At 47.7% G+C, this 15,225-nt stretch overlaps 2 protein-coding genes across 6 annotated transcripts in view; one reads left to right on the plus strand and one right to left on the minus strand.

The window, feature by feature from the left end:
• CTPS2 (CTP synthase 2) overlaps positions 1–5,245 on the minus strand; it is a 428,947-nt gene extending 423,702 nt beyond the window's left edge. For all 5 annotated transcript variants that reach the window (XM_029603286.1, XM_029603284.1, XM_029603287.1 and 2 more), the window contains exon 1: positions 5,103–5,245. The gene's annotated coding sequence lies outside the window, so the exon portion shown is untranslated. The remainder of the gene's footprint in view (positions 1–5,102) is intronic.
• Positions 5,246–5,329: 84 nt separating this feature from the next.
• SYAP1 (synapse associated protein 1) overlaps positions 5,330–15,225 on the plus strand; it is a 72,335-nt gene continuing 62,439 nt past the window's right edge. The window contains 3 exon segments of the mRNA XM_029603288.1: positions 5,330–5,686; positions 7,235–7,266; positions 7,268–7,354. Of these exon segments, the coding sequence (XP_029459148.1) occupies positions 5,479–5,686; positions 7,235–7,266; positions 7,268–7,354 (327 nt within the window). The 5' untranslated portion in view covers positions 5,330–5,478.

A 15,225-nucleotide genomic window follows, 5' to 3' on the forward strand; every position in this document is an offset into this window, starting at 1 on the left:
TTATCCAAACCTTTTCTGAACCCAGCTACACTAACTGCACTAACCACATCCTCTGGCAACAAATTCCAGAGGTGTATTGTGCATTGAGTGAAAAAGAATTTTCTCCAATTAGTCTTAAATGTGCTACTTGTTAACTTCATGGAATGCCCCCTAGTCCTTCTATTATTCGAAAGTGTAAATAACTGAGTCACATCTACTCGTTCAAGACCTCTCATGATCTTAAAGACCTCTATCATATCCCCTTTCAGCTGTCTCTTCTCCAAGCTGAACAGTCCTAACCTCTTCAGCCTTTCCTCATAGGGGAGCTGGTTCCATCCCCTTTATCATTTTGGTTGCCCTTCTCTGTACCTTCTCTATCGCAAATATATCTTTTTTGAGATGCGGCGACCAGAATTGTACACAGTATTCAAGGTGTGGTCTCACCATGGAGCGATATAGAGGCATTATGACATTTTCCGTTCTATTAACCATTCCCTTCCTAATAATTCCTAACATTCTGTTTGCTTTTTTGACTGCTGCAGCACACTGAGACGACGATTTTAAAGTATTATCCACTATGATGCCTAGATCTTTTTCCTGGGTGGTAGCTCCTAATATGGAACCTAACATCGTGTAACTACAGCAAGGGTTATTTTTCCCTATATGCAACACCTTGCACTTGTCCACATTAAATTTCATCTGCCATTTGGATGCCCAATCTTCCAGTCTTGCAAGGTCCTCCTGTAATATATCACAGTCTGCTTGTGATTTAACTACTGTTGCAGTCCTGCCCGCGCTTCTCACCTCATGCGGCCGGTCGGGCCGCTGTCACTGTCCTCTTCGCAGCGGTCGTGCCGCTGTCTCCGGGCTCCTCCCGGGCTGCCGCGGGACCTCCCTCGCGGTCGGGACCCCCGCTGCCGCTTCTTGCTCTCCCCGGCGTGCTCTCCCCGCTTCTTGCTGCCGCGGGACCTCCCTCGCGGTCGGGACCCCCGCTGCCGCTTCTTGCTCTCCCCAGCGTGCTCGGTCACTCCAGGGGTCCTTAGCCGGCAGGGAGGGTGTCCCTGCCGGTGCCTGCTGCTTTTCGGGTCCTTGCCCGGCAGGGAAGCCGTCCCTGCCGGTGCCTGCAGCTCTCTGCTCTCCATGGCTGGGGACGCCACCAGCCTACAGCCCTCCTTCTCTCCCTGCCTGGTTCCTTCGTGGCAGGAAGCCGCTCCAGCTACCTGCCTTTCTTCCAGCGTCGGGGCAGGGCTGCCCCGCTGCCTACCTTGCTCTTGGGCCTTCCACGTGACTGATAAGACGCCACCAGCCTGTCTTGCTCTTCGCTCTCCAGCTTCCTAGTGTGCGGGCACGCGCCTCTCTCCTCCTCTTCAAGGGCCAGCCAGGTGTGGCCCCCAGATGACCCCTCCCTGGGCGTTGTCCTCTTCAGCCCTACAAAAGGGCTCAGCGTCCATTCCAGCTTTGCCTTCGCAAGGAGTTGGTCACTCCTGGGATCCTACTGTCCTTCGCTCCAGGAGTCGTCCTTGTTCCAGCACTTCTGCAAGGTCCTGTGTTTCCTGTTCTTCGTTGGAGTTCCTCGTCTTGCCTTCTTGTCTGCATTCCAGTCCTGATGTTCACCTGCTATTCCAGATGTCCGTGTGCTAGCCCTAAGGTTTGTCTCCTGTTCCAGTACCTGTGTTCCAGTCCTGATGCTGTTCCTGATATCTGAATTCCAGCCTGATGTTGCTTCTCCTGATCCTGAAATCCGTGAGTCTGTCCTGCTCTGCTGAAAGTCAAGTACCTTGTTCCTGATTCTTCTGTATGCTCGGTACCGTGTGGCAAGCCATGTCATGGTCCGCGACCAGCCCCACGGGCAGGCTGGGTAGGGCGCTTCATGATGCAAGCCTTGTACCTTGTTCCTGAGTCTTCTGAAAGCCAAGTACCTCGTTCCTGAATCTCTGAAAGCCAAGTACCTTGTTCCTGATTCTTCTGAACGCTCGGTACCTCCCGGCAAGCCATGTCGTGGTCCGCGACCAGCCCCACAGGCAGGCTGAGTAGGGCGCTTCATGATGCAAGCCTTGTACCTTGTTCCTGAGTCTTCTGGAAGCCTAGCACCTCGTTCCTGAGTCTTCGCCTGTGCCTAAGTCTACGTCTGTGTATCCAAGTACCTCGTCCCTGAGTCTCGTCTGTATCTCCATGTTCTGGACTCCGCTGCCCTGGCCTCCATCCGACCTGCCGCTTCTTGCCGTACCCTGCGGCAAGTCCGAAAGGGCTTGGAACGGTCGGAGGATTGTTCATAAGACCATCATTGCGTTGTTGGTCTTCCGAAGCGTGCAGGTCTGGAGTAGTGTCAGTGTCTCCAGTCTTCAGTCCAGCCTCGCTCCTGTCCAGCCCATGCTCGGGCATGCCTCGCCTACCACGGCACCTCTCTAGCGTTCCTCTGGGGTCGAGCCATGGCCCAAGGACACACATCTCTTGGGAAGTGGGACCGCTCTCCTAGCGCTCCACAACAACTACTCTGAATAATTTTGTATAATCCGCAAATTTGATAACTTCACTCGTCGTATTCCTTTCCAGATCATTTATAAATATATTGAAAAGTAAGGGTCCCAATACAGATCCCTGAGGCACTCCACTGTTTACCCTTTTCCACTGAGAAAATTGACCATTTAATCCTACTCTCTGTTTCCTGTCTTTTAACCAGTTTGTAATCCACGAAAGGACATTGCCTCCTATCCCATGACTTTTTAGTTTTCATAGAAGCCTCTCATGAGGAACTTTGTCAAACGCCTTCTGAAAATTTTATTTATTTATTTATTTATTTTATTTTTATTTATTTATGAAAATCCAAATACACTACATCTACCGGTTCACCTTTATCCACATGTTTATTAACCCCTTCAAAAAAATGAAGCAGATTTGTTAGGCAAGACTTCCCTTGGGTAAATCAGTGTTGACTGTGTTCCATTAAATCATGTCTTTCTATACGCTCTACGATTTTGATCTTGAGAATAGTTTCCACTATGTTTCCCAGCACTGAAGTCAGGCTCACTGGTCTATAGTTACCCGGATCGCCCGGAGCCTTTTTTAAATATTGGGGTTACATTGGCCACCCTCCAGTCTTCAGATACAATGGATGATTTTAATGATAGGTTACAAATTTTAACTAATAGATCAGAAATTTCATTTCTGAGTCCCTTCAGTACCCTAGGATGCATACCATCCAGTCCAGGTGATTTGCTACTCTTTAGTTTGTCAGTCTGGCCTACTACATCTTCCAGGTTCACAGTGATTTCGTTCAGTTCGTCTGACTCATCGCCCCTGAAAACCATCTGAAAACTGGTATCTCCCCAACATCCTCATTAGTAAACAAGGAGGCAAAGAATTAATTTAGTCTTTCTGCAATGGCCTTATCTTCCCTAAGAGCCCCTTTAACCCCTCGGTCATCTAATGGTCCAACCGACTCCCTCACAGGTTTCTTGCTTTGGATATATTTTAAAAAGTTTTTATTATGAGTTTTTGCCAACTTCATTTCAAATTCTCTCTTCGCCTGTCTTATCAATGTTTCACACTTAACTTGACAATGCTTATGTTTTATCCTATTTTCTTCAGATGGAACCTTCTTCCAATTTTTGAAGGATGTTTTTTTTTGGCTAAAATAGCCTCTTTCACCTCAACTTTTAACCATGACGCTAATCGTTTAGCCTTCCTTCCACCTTTCTTAATGCGTGGAATACATATGGACTGCGCCTCTAGGATTGTATTTTTAAACAATGTCCAAGCCTGTTGAACACTTTTAACTTTAACTTTAAGATCAGCGGTCAGTAACTCAAGGCAGTCTTTTGATATGGAGCTTTATCTAGTGTTATCCTTGAAATCCTGCCAGTGTGCATGGAACACAAGAACAGACATACAGAGACTGAGTGAGTTTTAATATGATGAGCATCACAAAATCACTTCTTTCAGAATCACTGTGGGCCACAGAGAAGTCATTGCCACCTCAGAACATGACAGGCAGCAAAAGTATGTTTTCTGGTCTGGTCTATAGGCTCCCTAGCACTTCCTACGTTTCCCAATGTTGTGCTTTATATATCTGGCACCCAGCAAAGCTAGAAATGACGTTTGTCTTTAAGCAGCTGTCAGCTGCATGCTTTTCCCAGCAAGTAATTCAATGCAACTAATTGATGTTCCCTTCCTAGAAATAGAGATGAAAAAAATAAAAGAAATAAACCTACACTCAGTCATTTTTCCAAATGCAGTAAAATGTGCACACCCCTAGTAATTTAATTTGAAAAAAAATGTTTGTTTGTTTCACATGTATTCAAATTGGTATTGTTTGAATATACAAGGTATATGTACAAGTTGGGTGTACAAGGTGTTTATTCTTCCAACTGATGCTCCATTATCTGTGCAAAATGACAAGTCCCAAATTACATTTTTCTTCGTTTTTTGACAGCAACTAGTTGGTCAGACCTACAAGGATTTTCTTCTTTATTTCTATTCATTATCTCTACTGTAGGAGATAATTCTGTAAAAGTACAAATAAAGTAAACAGGATCCAGTTCCTGTAAGTGCTCATACTAAAATAAAGACTTGGCTTAGCCTGCTTCAGACAGTGAGGTTCCCTATGACCTTGGATAAGTCACTTTGGGCCAAATTTACTAAGGCTGTCTTCTCATTCTGTTGTCCACGGAGGGGGGGGGGGGCTTAAGAAATCCGGCCCGTGAACTCCCTTTGCCTCAAATACCTAACTTGATTGTGTAAAATCCTGACGCAGGGACTTATACTGTACAGAGAATATCTTTTCAAGCGCCCGATTTTGGGGTGCCAGATAAATAACACTAAATATAGAGAACAATAATTAATTTTGAATTGTACAAAATTGTCTGTAACTTTCCAAAGTCATGTACCTGCGCTACAATTTCTCCCCTACACTGTGCAAGGAGAAATTAATACCACAGAACTCAAGACAGAAGTGTCACTGTCTGCCCGCCCATTCCCCGGGCCAGCAGCACGCGACACCATGCTCCGCTACCCTCGGCCGCCTGCACCTTGACCTCTAAGCCCAGGGCAGGGAACAGGCCTGATCCGAATTGCGCCATCTCTCCTCTGATGACTAGTTGGTTGTTTATTTATTTTTTTTTTACCTGTGCACGTGGGTCAGCACGCGGTAGGCACGCGCGAAGAGCCCCTTCGAGGTCCACAACCCCGCTTCGCAGAAACCAGCTGCAGTCCGCGCTACGGGCGCTAGAGGTCGCCTTCCCGTGACGCGCGCCACCCGCGAAGAGAGAGAAGTAACTGAAATGAAACCTCGGTCACGCGCCCAAAGCCTCACTCCTCGCGGAGGCGGGGCTTACCTGGCGAAGGTTAGAGAGCGAGAGAGAGGCTTGGAACGCACGTAAACTTAGAAGGCGCGTGTGAGCGCTGTTGTTGTTTTCTGGCGACGTTAGTGGTGCGTGATTCCCGTCGTCTTGAGGCGGAAAGAGCCGTCTCCGGTAACAACAACGTAGCAACCGCAGAAGTATGTTGCGAGGGCTTGGCAGCTGGTTGAGGCTGCAGGACGGGCCTGCTGCTGGGGACTCGGTGACAGCGGCGGTAGTGGTGGAGGAGGAGGAGCGGCAGGAATCCTCCGAGGAGACGATGGCGCCGGAAGAGAGGAGCGAAGAGGCCGAGGAGAACCGGGAGCCGCAGGAAGGAGGGCTGCTGATTGATCAGGCCAAGGGGCTGGGCAGTGAGTATCATCCGGGACCCAGCACAAAGAGCCCCCGCTATGGTGCCAGCCTCCGACAGCGAGGCGGCAGAAACCATCGGGGGGGGGGTTCTTTGTTTTTCAGTCTCTCTTGGTTCCTAAATAGAATTTATTTCGCATCAGATCGGGCCCTGAAATTTATTTTAGTTGGTGACAGCACATTGACTAGGAAGCTATCGTTATCTTTACAATTGAAATTTGTAAAAAAAAAAAAAAAAGAGACATTTTAAAGTACTAGATATAAATATTTATCCAAGCAGCTTCTTTCACAATTAACCGCAAAACGGAATAAAAATCTATCAAAGGTTGTTAATCCCTTTTAAACCTAGGACAGAGGTAGAGGTTAAGACATGTCAGCTTGCTGATGGACAGCTATCTGGAGATATTCTACCCACGGCATTTTCTTTCATATATAAATAAGACGTTCAACTGTGTACTGGAGGTTTTACACGTCTACAAGATATGATTTTTTTTCCACAGCTGAATGTTGCACCATGGAAGCCTATTTTATTAGTCTCAAGATGGGCTGTCTAAAAGAAAATGGTGATGCTTTTATTTTCTGTTCATAAAAAAAAGTCTTATAAAATAATTTGTAGGTAGCTTTTAGGAAGGAAAGAGATTCTCTTTTTTTTTTTTTTTTAAAGCAGTGAGCAAGCAGTAATTCCTGACAAGAGAAGTTCACCTTTGGCTTTTAACTCAGGATATTCAGGGGGTGATTTTCAAGCTACCCACGTTGCTGCGAAGACCATGTGTACATTTTACCTATGGTCTTCACACCAATTTTCAAAGGAAAAATACAAGTGTACTTTTTACTTTTGAAAATTGCCCTAGGGAAAAGTAAATGCAGAGATTTGAAACCTTTTTCCACAGATGCTTTTTGCATCTGAAATGACAGACACATTTCTACCCCCACCACTGACTTAACCCTGTTCTTGGGAATACCTCTATTACAGTACAGGTAATAGTATACCCTTAACATGTAATTTTACCCACATATGGGCTGAGTGGTTTTCAGATAGCCAATTTGCAGGGGTTTTTACTGTTCACCCATGGAAATCCCTTCAAAAATTTCCCTCTATCTAATGCCATTTTCAAGGGGGGGGGGGGGCATTGCTAAAATTCATGTAGTTGTGTTCCAGGGTATTTTTATAAAGAGCCAGTTGACTTACAACTTATGAACAATTAAGTGCAACGGAACATTTCCAGCCAATCCACTGACCTGGAATCAGAGTGTTCAGTGTAGTTAATATTGTGATTGGATTTGATGGAAAAGTTGAGGAGACAGTTAAGATATTTGTTCATCCTGAAGAGCAGGAAGAAATGGCTGGGTCAAAAAAATTGGTAGATCTGTGGCTGTGCTTTATGCAGACATAGCAAAAACACATGTTCCAAAGTTAAATTTGTGTGTGAATGTTTATCTATGTATTTATCCATATTGTGGACTGGAAAAAGTGCTGCGGAAAAGACTGACTTGAAAAAGAGAATTTGTATCCGAAATGTTTCTGACTTTGTCTTCTGGTTTGATAAAAGGTTACCTTTTCAACTTTGCTACCGCTGCTACAAAAAAAAATTTCTGAATCAGTCACCGAAACTGCGCACACCATAAAGAAGTCAGTAGAAGAAGGAAAATTAGATGGTCTAATTGACAAGGTATGCTTTCTAGTAACATTTTTTTCCCCAATAGTCTGCTATTTTAGTAGCAATTTCAGTGCTAAAACAAAATAATTCATATGGTCTCTGTGGTCCTCCCTACAGTTCTGAGTTTCAGCAGGGAGGCTGAAACTCAGTTTCACCGCTCTTTTTTCTAAACCTCTACCCAGCATTGTAAATCCAATGTAGTTAAACTCTATTAAAAAAATTATCTAGTTGTCGTGGCATCCTTGGAAATGTAAACAAGTGTAACCATTCCATGTAATCTGGAGAATGCTGTCTTAGGCCTAGATTTATCAAAATGCTATAAATAGCGCCCGCAACAAAAAAAAAAAAAGGGGGGGTGGCACGGTTATGCTAAGTACCCTGCACCCACATCGCATAGGCAATTTCAGCAAGGTGCGATAAATTTTCCCACTTGTGCTATTTTTTGTTTATTACATTGATTAATACATCGCATGGGGGGGGGGGGGGGGGGGAGAGTGCGCCTCTGTGTATAGAGTGTGTCTGACATTGTATATTTGCTCCCCTGTAGAAGGGCACTTTGAATCGAGGTAAGTTTCAGAAGGTTGAGGGGGGGGGGGATAGGGAGATGGTGTTACAGAAACATTCTGAGGTATTCATAGTAAAATTGACATCACTAAAGATTTGTAGTCATAATGGATGAAAAGTATAACTAGAGGAGTTGATTTGTACAACACAAATGCGTGCGTTAAGGCCCTAACACAAATTAATAAATGACCCAGTGAGTTTGAATCTTAGTCAAGAGAAAGCATTCAGGTGCAATAGCCAGGACTAGTGTGCACAATAAGTAATTGTTCCAATGTTATGTTGACTTGTTCTGAGGGAGAGACAAAATAAACTTGCTTATGCCCTTTGGGAGCAAGTTAGCAGGAGACTTGATGTGCATTTAAATGGTTACTTAATATGTGTAGAATTGAGCCACCTTTAAAAGTACCAGAAGTTTATTACGGCTTTTCAACTAGCTTAGGTGTCTTCTGGACTAAAATTCATATCCAGGCAACCTGCCTACCTGTCTCCTTATACAGTACCAAAAGAAATGTGAACCAGGTAATAGCGCTTTAAACTTTAGGTTACTTTAAAATAAAATCCCATGTTATTAGTTGAATCATATTTGGATTTTGCTGTGGACACAACTCAAAATTGGATATTAAAACTTTTTAAATAAAATAAATATTGTGATACAAATTCATAAAACCTTTTATCACATTCGGCCGATACAGTACAGTGCGCTCCGATGGCGCGCACTGTTAGCCTGGTCTTGGACGCGTGTTTTCCCTTACCCCTTGTTCAGTAAGGGGAGGAAAACGCGCGTCCAACCCGCGGCACCTAATAGCGCCCTCAACATGGCCCTATTAGGTATTACTTTCAGAAATTAGCGTCGACCTAAAGGTCGGCGCTAATTTTTTCCGGCACCGTGAAAGTGCACAGAAAAGCAGTAAAAACTGCTTTTCTGTGCACCATCTGACTTAATATCATGGTGATAGTAAGTCTGAGGTCCCAAAGAGTAAAAAAAAAAAAAATTTGAATTCGGCCCGCAGCTGTCGGGCCGAAAACCGGACGCTCAATTTTGCCAGCATCCGGTTTCCAAGCCCGTGGCTGTCAGCGGGCTCGAAAACTGACGCCAGCAAAATTGAGCGTCGGCTGTGAAACCCACTGACAGCCGCCGCTCCTGTCAAAAAGGAGGCGCTAGGAACGCGCTAGTGTCCCTAGCGCCTCCTTTTGCCCGGATCTACCGCCGGACCTAATTTAAATACTCTCCCGGTGCGCATGCCGGGAGAGTGGGCGTTCGCCCGCTCTCCCGTGGACTTTACTGTATCGGCCTGATTATGTGCTGATTGCAAAAATCCAAAGTGAATGGGTCATGGAGCATTTCCCCCTTAACTGGCCAGGTTTCCCATCACTCTCCTGCTATTAAGTTCACTTAGAGAATAGCCACTGCCATTAGCAATGGTTACATGGAATAGACTTAGTTTTTGGGTACTTGCCAGGTTCTTATGGCCTGGATTGGCCACTGTTGGAAACAGGATGCTGGGCTTGATGGACCCTTGGTCTGACCCAGTATGGCATTTTCTTATGTTCTTATGTGTATTTTCAGAACAATAGCACAGTATAGAACTATGAATCTGTTTACACTGTACAAGCATGCTGAAGTGACTGAGCTATTAGGCGAAAAAGTAAAACCCTGAAGCAGAAAGCTATTAAAACATGGCACTGTCTTAGGTTTGTGCAGTTTGAGAGGAGCCCTGATTTGTTTGGGAAGTTTAACTTATTTTTATTTACACATCTAGACAAAAGGAAAAAAATGAACTATATGGGATCCAATGATTATAATCAACGCACTTGGTGCAAGAACATTTAAATAATGGTCCCATATTTAATGTTTTCTTAGTGTCTAGTCAGATGAATAAAGAACCAGTGGGTTATGAACCTCTACCAGCAGATGGAGACGCAGCAAAGCTGACATCACAGTATATATACTCCTGCAGTGACACCAGCCTGCCAGTATTCTCCATCTCCAGCAGATGGTGGATGTGCATCTCCCTACTGGGGATTGCTGTTAAAACAGCTGAAAGGCAGCGGGTACGGGAAACCAAGCTCAGCGGTGATGGTATATGCCCTCTCTCCCCCCCACAGCTGGAGACAGTCTCTGTACTCAGCCGGGACAGGATGAGCTCAGGTAAAGCTTAAAAAAAAAAGACAGAGGAGGAGTTTGTAGAGATTCCTTCTTTCCTCTGTTCTGCGTCCCTGGCGCACTGTTCCAATGTTTGTTCCCACCCCCGAGGGAGGTTAAGTGATGTGGGCAGCCTGGCGGGTCAAGCAGCCCTTTTGGGCTAGGCCCTGCTCTTAGACTTTTCCCTATTCGCCATGTGGTAGGCCGCAGAGGTGTTTTTGCGCACTTTTTTCTGCACGTTAGGCTGCCCTCTTCAGGATCATTGGTTCGTGCAATTGCACCTCACTGTGTATCCAGGTTGTGCATCCAGTTTTTGGATGCTTAGTCAGACACCTGCTTGGGCGTCCAGGTTAAAAGGGTGTCTGTTAGGTGTGCACTTAAGCCAGAGGGGCGGCTTCCTATATGTACAACTCGGAATGCCTACGTTTTGGACGCATATATATATTTTTCAGTGAGAATTCAGCTGGACACATACCTTTCAGTCGCCGCCTGTTCCCTGTACGTACCGGATCAGTCCAGACTCCTGGGGTTCATACATCCGTGCCAGCAGGCAGAGACAGAGAAAGTAAAACTGCCACTGCTTTAACTATGATGATGCCCCCCAGCAGTTTCTCAGTATTTCTCTGTCTCCCAGCAGGGCAGGTCTGATGCTTGAACCCTGCAGATTGGTTTAGGATTTTTTTGCCTGTTTTTTTTCTTTTAATTTTGGAGAGCCTCCCTCCCAGAGGGTCGGGGTTGCTGGTAAGGAACCCCTACCCTATCTGGTTGAGGTGGGGGGGCTGGGGATCGGTGACCCTTTTGTACGCCCCCATCCGGTAACCGTATGATGCAAATCCGGTGGTCCGGATCCCTCCCTGACACATATTGGCTCACAAATTGATTTTCTCACTTTTTTCTCTCCCTTTAATTGCTGAATTGAGCTGGACAGCTCTCTTCAGCGCAGGAGAGGAATTCTTCAGTGAGACTGCTGTTAGAGCAGTAAAGTTTGAAGAAGAAAAAAAAAAAGAGGGGATTGAGGATCTGGTACTCAGGTCAGGAGCAGGTAGGAGCTGTGCAGACTCTCTCTCCTCTGGGGCCCTCCCCCCGGAATGGTTTTGGCGGTTTTTTGGTCGCAGAGCTTTTCTCTTCATTTCTTTTTGGTTTTTTTTTGCTCGTTTTCGCTTGGACTCGTCAGCGCCGCGATGGTAAGGGGGTGGCTTGTCGAGCATGCGGGTCTACCCCAGCGTGCCTGTGTCACCGCGGCCTGCGTTTCGGGGGGGGAGGGTCCCTCCGAACTCCCCAGGCCGGCTAAACTTCGGAGGTGTCTGCCTCGGTCTTCTCCCAGTGAGTCGGGCCCAGCAGTGACTGCGAGGCGTCCCGCAAGGGGAACAGCGGCCATTTTGAGTCCTTCTGGGCTCGAACCTCAGGCTTCTCAGATGCCGGGGGATTCTCCCCCAGTCCTTTTACTGGTGCTCCCAGGTCCTGTAGAGGGACAGGGAGGTTCAATAGGGTCCGGGGAAGGGGCCTTTTTGCCTGTGCCCGATGGTGGATGGTCCCCGGCTCCCTTTTCCCCGGAGTTTGTGCTGTTAATGCACAAGGCTTTTTTGGCACAATATGAGAGAGGTGGGTCTGGCATAGGAGGTCAGCAACCCCCCCCCCCCATTTTTACTCCCGGAACCTGGGTGATCCCAGGGAGGACCCCTACCTGGATCGGCCCCTGGTCAGGGCATACAGGGGTCCTCCCAGGCAGGGGCTATGACCGCTCGAGCGCCGCGTGTTCCCACAGAGGTGCCGCAGGACGACCCCGATGGTTTGGGGAGGGCGGTCCCGGACGTCGGGGGTGGTGACCCAGACGGCCTGGATTCCGGACTGCAGGCAGAGTGGGATAACCCCAAGATTCTCCGGCTATTCAGTAAAGATGAGTTAGCGCCACTTCTTCCTCAAGTTCTGGAGGAACTGGGGCTCCAGTCTCCATCGGCGGAAGCGCGTAAGGATGCTGCAGATCCGGTTTTACAAAGCATCAGGCGACCTTCTGCGGGTTTTCCGTATCATGATTCCGTTCAGACAGTCGAGCAGGAATGGAATTCGCCGGATGCGGGGCTGCGGGTAGGCAGAGCAATGGTTAAGTTGTATGCGATGCCAGAACAGATCTTAGAGTTGTTTGCCCTACCTAAGGTAGACTCCGCGGTCTCCGCCTTGATGAAGCAGACCACTATCCCGGTTACAGGAGCAACAGCGCTGAAAGACGTTCAGGATCGCAAGCTGGAGATTCAACTCAAGAGGATTTTTGAGGTCTCGGCCCTCAGTCTGCGCGCGGCTATTTGTTCCAGCCTCATGCAGAGGGCATATGTACGCTGGGTACAACACGCACAGGAAGAACAGACACTCACGGACGAGCAAGCGGCTCGCCCAGACTGCTTAGAATCGGTGATAGCCTTTGTAGCCGACGCCTTGTATGATGTAGTCCGGACGTCTTCCCGGGTTATGGGGTCGGCAGTGGCGACATGGCGCATGCTATGGCTTCATAACTGGTTGGCGGATATCTCCTCTAAGTCCCGGTTGTCCTCTTTGCCCTTTAAGGGGTGACTCCTGTTTGGGGAGGAATTGGATCAATTGTGCAACAACTGGCAGACGCTAAGGCGCCTCACTTGCCAGAAGACAGACCCCGGGCTAGACGCAGTTTTCCACCTCATTTGTGTTTTCGTGACAATTGCCGGTTTTGCCAAGAGCGTCCCGCTGGGGCGTCGGCGCAGAGGGGTTCCTTGTCCAGAGGACATTCCTGGGGACAGCCCTTTCGAGGGGGCCGCAGACCCTTCAGGAATCCTGGCAATACAGCTCCCTCTGGTCCCAAGTCTTCACAATGAAAGAAGGCCGGTCCACTCCACCTTTCCTTTTGTAGGAGGTCGGCTGGCGTCGTTTTACAGGGAGTGGGCCAAGATCACACAGGACCAATGGGTCCTAGGGGTGATAAAAGAAGGCTACGCCTTAGATTTTGCAAGGCCCGTCTGAGACTTGTTCCTAGACTCCCCCTGCGGCTCACTGCAGAAGCACAGAGTGGTACGGGAGACTCTGCACAGGTTGCAGCGTTTGGGGGCCGTGATCCAGGTGCCTCCGGAGGAGATTCGAACCGGGCGGTATTCCATCTATTTTGTGGTCCCGAAGAAAGAGGCAATCTTTCGTCCCATTCTCGATTTGAAAAGAGTGAATGTAGCTTTGCGAGTCCCTCATTTTCGGATGGAGCCCTTGCGCTTGGTGATAGCAGCGGTACAAACCCAGGAGTTTCTGGCATCGTTGGATCTGACTGAGGCATATCTTCACATCCTGATTTGTCAGGAACATCAGCACTACATGCAGCTCGCGGTCCTGGGACAACACTTCCAGTTTCAGGCGCTCCCCTTTGGCTTGGCCACGGCACCTCAGGTCTTCACCAAGATCATGATGGTCATGGTGGCAGCCTTATGTCGACAGGGAGTTCTAGTACATCCCTATCTGGATGATTGGCTCATTCAGGCGAAGTCAGAAGCCAGTTGTCAGACAGCGATACAGACGGTGCTTCGGCCCTTGCAATCGTTAGGCTGGGTAGTGAATTTGGCAAAGAGCCATCTGGTACCCTCGCAGACTCTGGAGTATTTGGGAGTGTTCTTAGACACCACCAAGGGCAGAGTTTTCCTGATGGATGAGAGCTCGCAAGCTTCAATGGCAGATTCGGCGTTTGGAGACATTGACGAGTACCACTGCTTGGGACATGTTTCAGGTACTCGATTCCATGGCTTCCACATTGGAGCTGGTAACATGGGCCTTTGCCATATGCGTCCCCTGCAGAGCGCGCTCTTGGCTCAGTGGAGTCCGGTGTCGGAACATATCACCAATTTGTTTTTCTTCCCCCAGAGACCTTGGACAGTCTGTCGTGGTGGCTCCACACCCCAACCTGCGGAAAGGGATGTCCTTGGAGATTCTGGATTGGATAGTCCTGACCACGGATGCGAGTCTGGTTGGGGAGCAGTTTGCCAGAGACAAGCAGCTCAAGGATCCTGGTCGAACGTAGCTGTATAAAAATATAGGGCCATATTTTCGAATCTACGCCCGATTTTATAACATGCGCGCGCAGCTTCGCACATGTTATAAAATCCGGGGTCGGCGCACGCAAGGGGATACACACTTGTGCACCTTGCACACGCCGAGCCCTAGGGGAGCCCTGATGGCTTTCCCTGTTCCCTCCGAGGCCACTCCAAAATCGGAGGGAACTTTCATTTCGCCCTACCTAAATTCCCCCCCACCTTTATTATTTAAGTTGCGCCTGCCTCTGAGCAGGCATACATAGGTTGCGCGCACCGGCCGAGTGGGCCTTCGGAGGCCTCTGGCCACGCCGCGGACCGCCCACGCCCCACCCCTTTTTTGAGCCCCGGGACGTACGTACGTACGTCCCGGGGCTTGCACGCGTCGCCAAGCCTATGCAAAATAGGCTCGGCGCGCGCAGGAGGGGTTTAAAAGGGTTACGCGCATATCCCTTTTAAAATCCGTCCCATATTGTGTATGATCTGCAATAGTGTATTCCAATTTGAGGTCCTGAAACTCTTAAACTGCCCCTCCCCCCCCCGTCCAGATCTGATCCAAAACTCTCAGATCTTTAGTCATTGGTCATGTCAGCGGACATCATAGAAATAAATAATATAGGGTTTCCTTGAAGATATGAAATATGCGAGAGACCTTAGTATTAAAAAGCAAATAATTTGTTAGTCATCTGCCATATCTTCAACGTATGAGGAAAAAATGGGGTTTGTCCTTCCCACCTTTGCATGGGGCACTGACAACAGGAGGATTTCTGAACAATGGTGTTTCCCCATATATTTCCCAGAAATGCCTCTGTCATGTGTATTGGATTTCCTACAGAATAGGCTGGTTAAAGATCTATCTCTTAACGGTGCAGGTTGCGGCAGTCGCCTATTATTGGGGCCTTGTTTAAGGAAGACCCTTGTTTTCTCATCTGAATGTTTCTTGATTTTTGAGAGGTGATAAGCGCATTCGGCTTCTGGTGAGGGATCACATTTCATCTTTGTATCTAAATCTGATGCTTGCCTTCTTAGTAGGTATACATTTTGAGCCTATAAGAGCAATCTCACTGAAGTTGCTCACCTTAAAGGTGTCTTTTCTGATGAGGATTTGTTTTGCACGGAGGATTTTAGAGTTGCAAGTGCTT

Source organism: Rhinatrema bivittatum, chromosome 5 (assembly GCF_901001135.1).
Source record: "Rhinatrema bivittatum chromosome 5, aRhiBiv1.1, whole genome shotgun sequence".
Taxonomy (NCBI): domain Eukaryota; kingdom Metazoa; phylum Chordata; class Amphibia; order Gymnophiona; family Rhinatrematidae; genus Rhinatrema; species Rhinatrema bivittatum.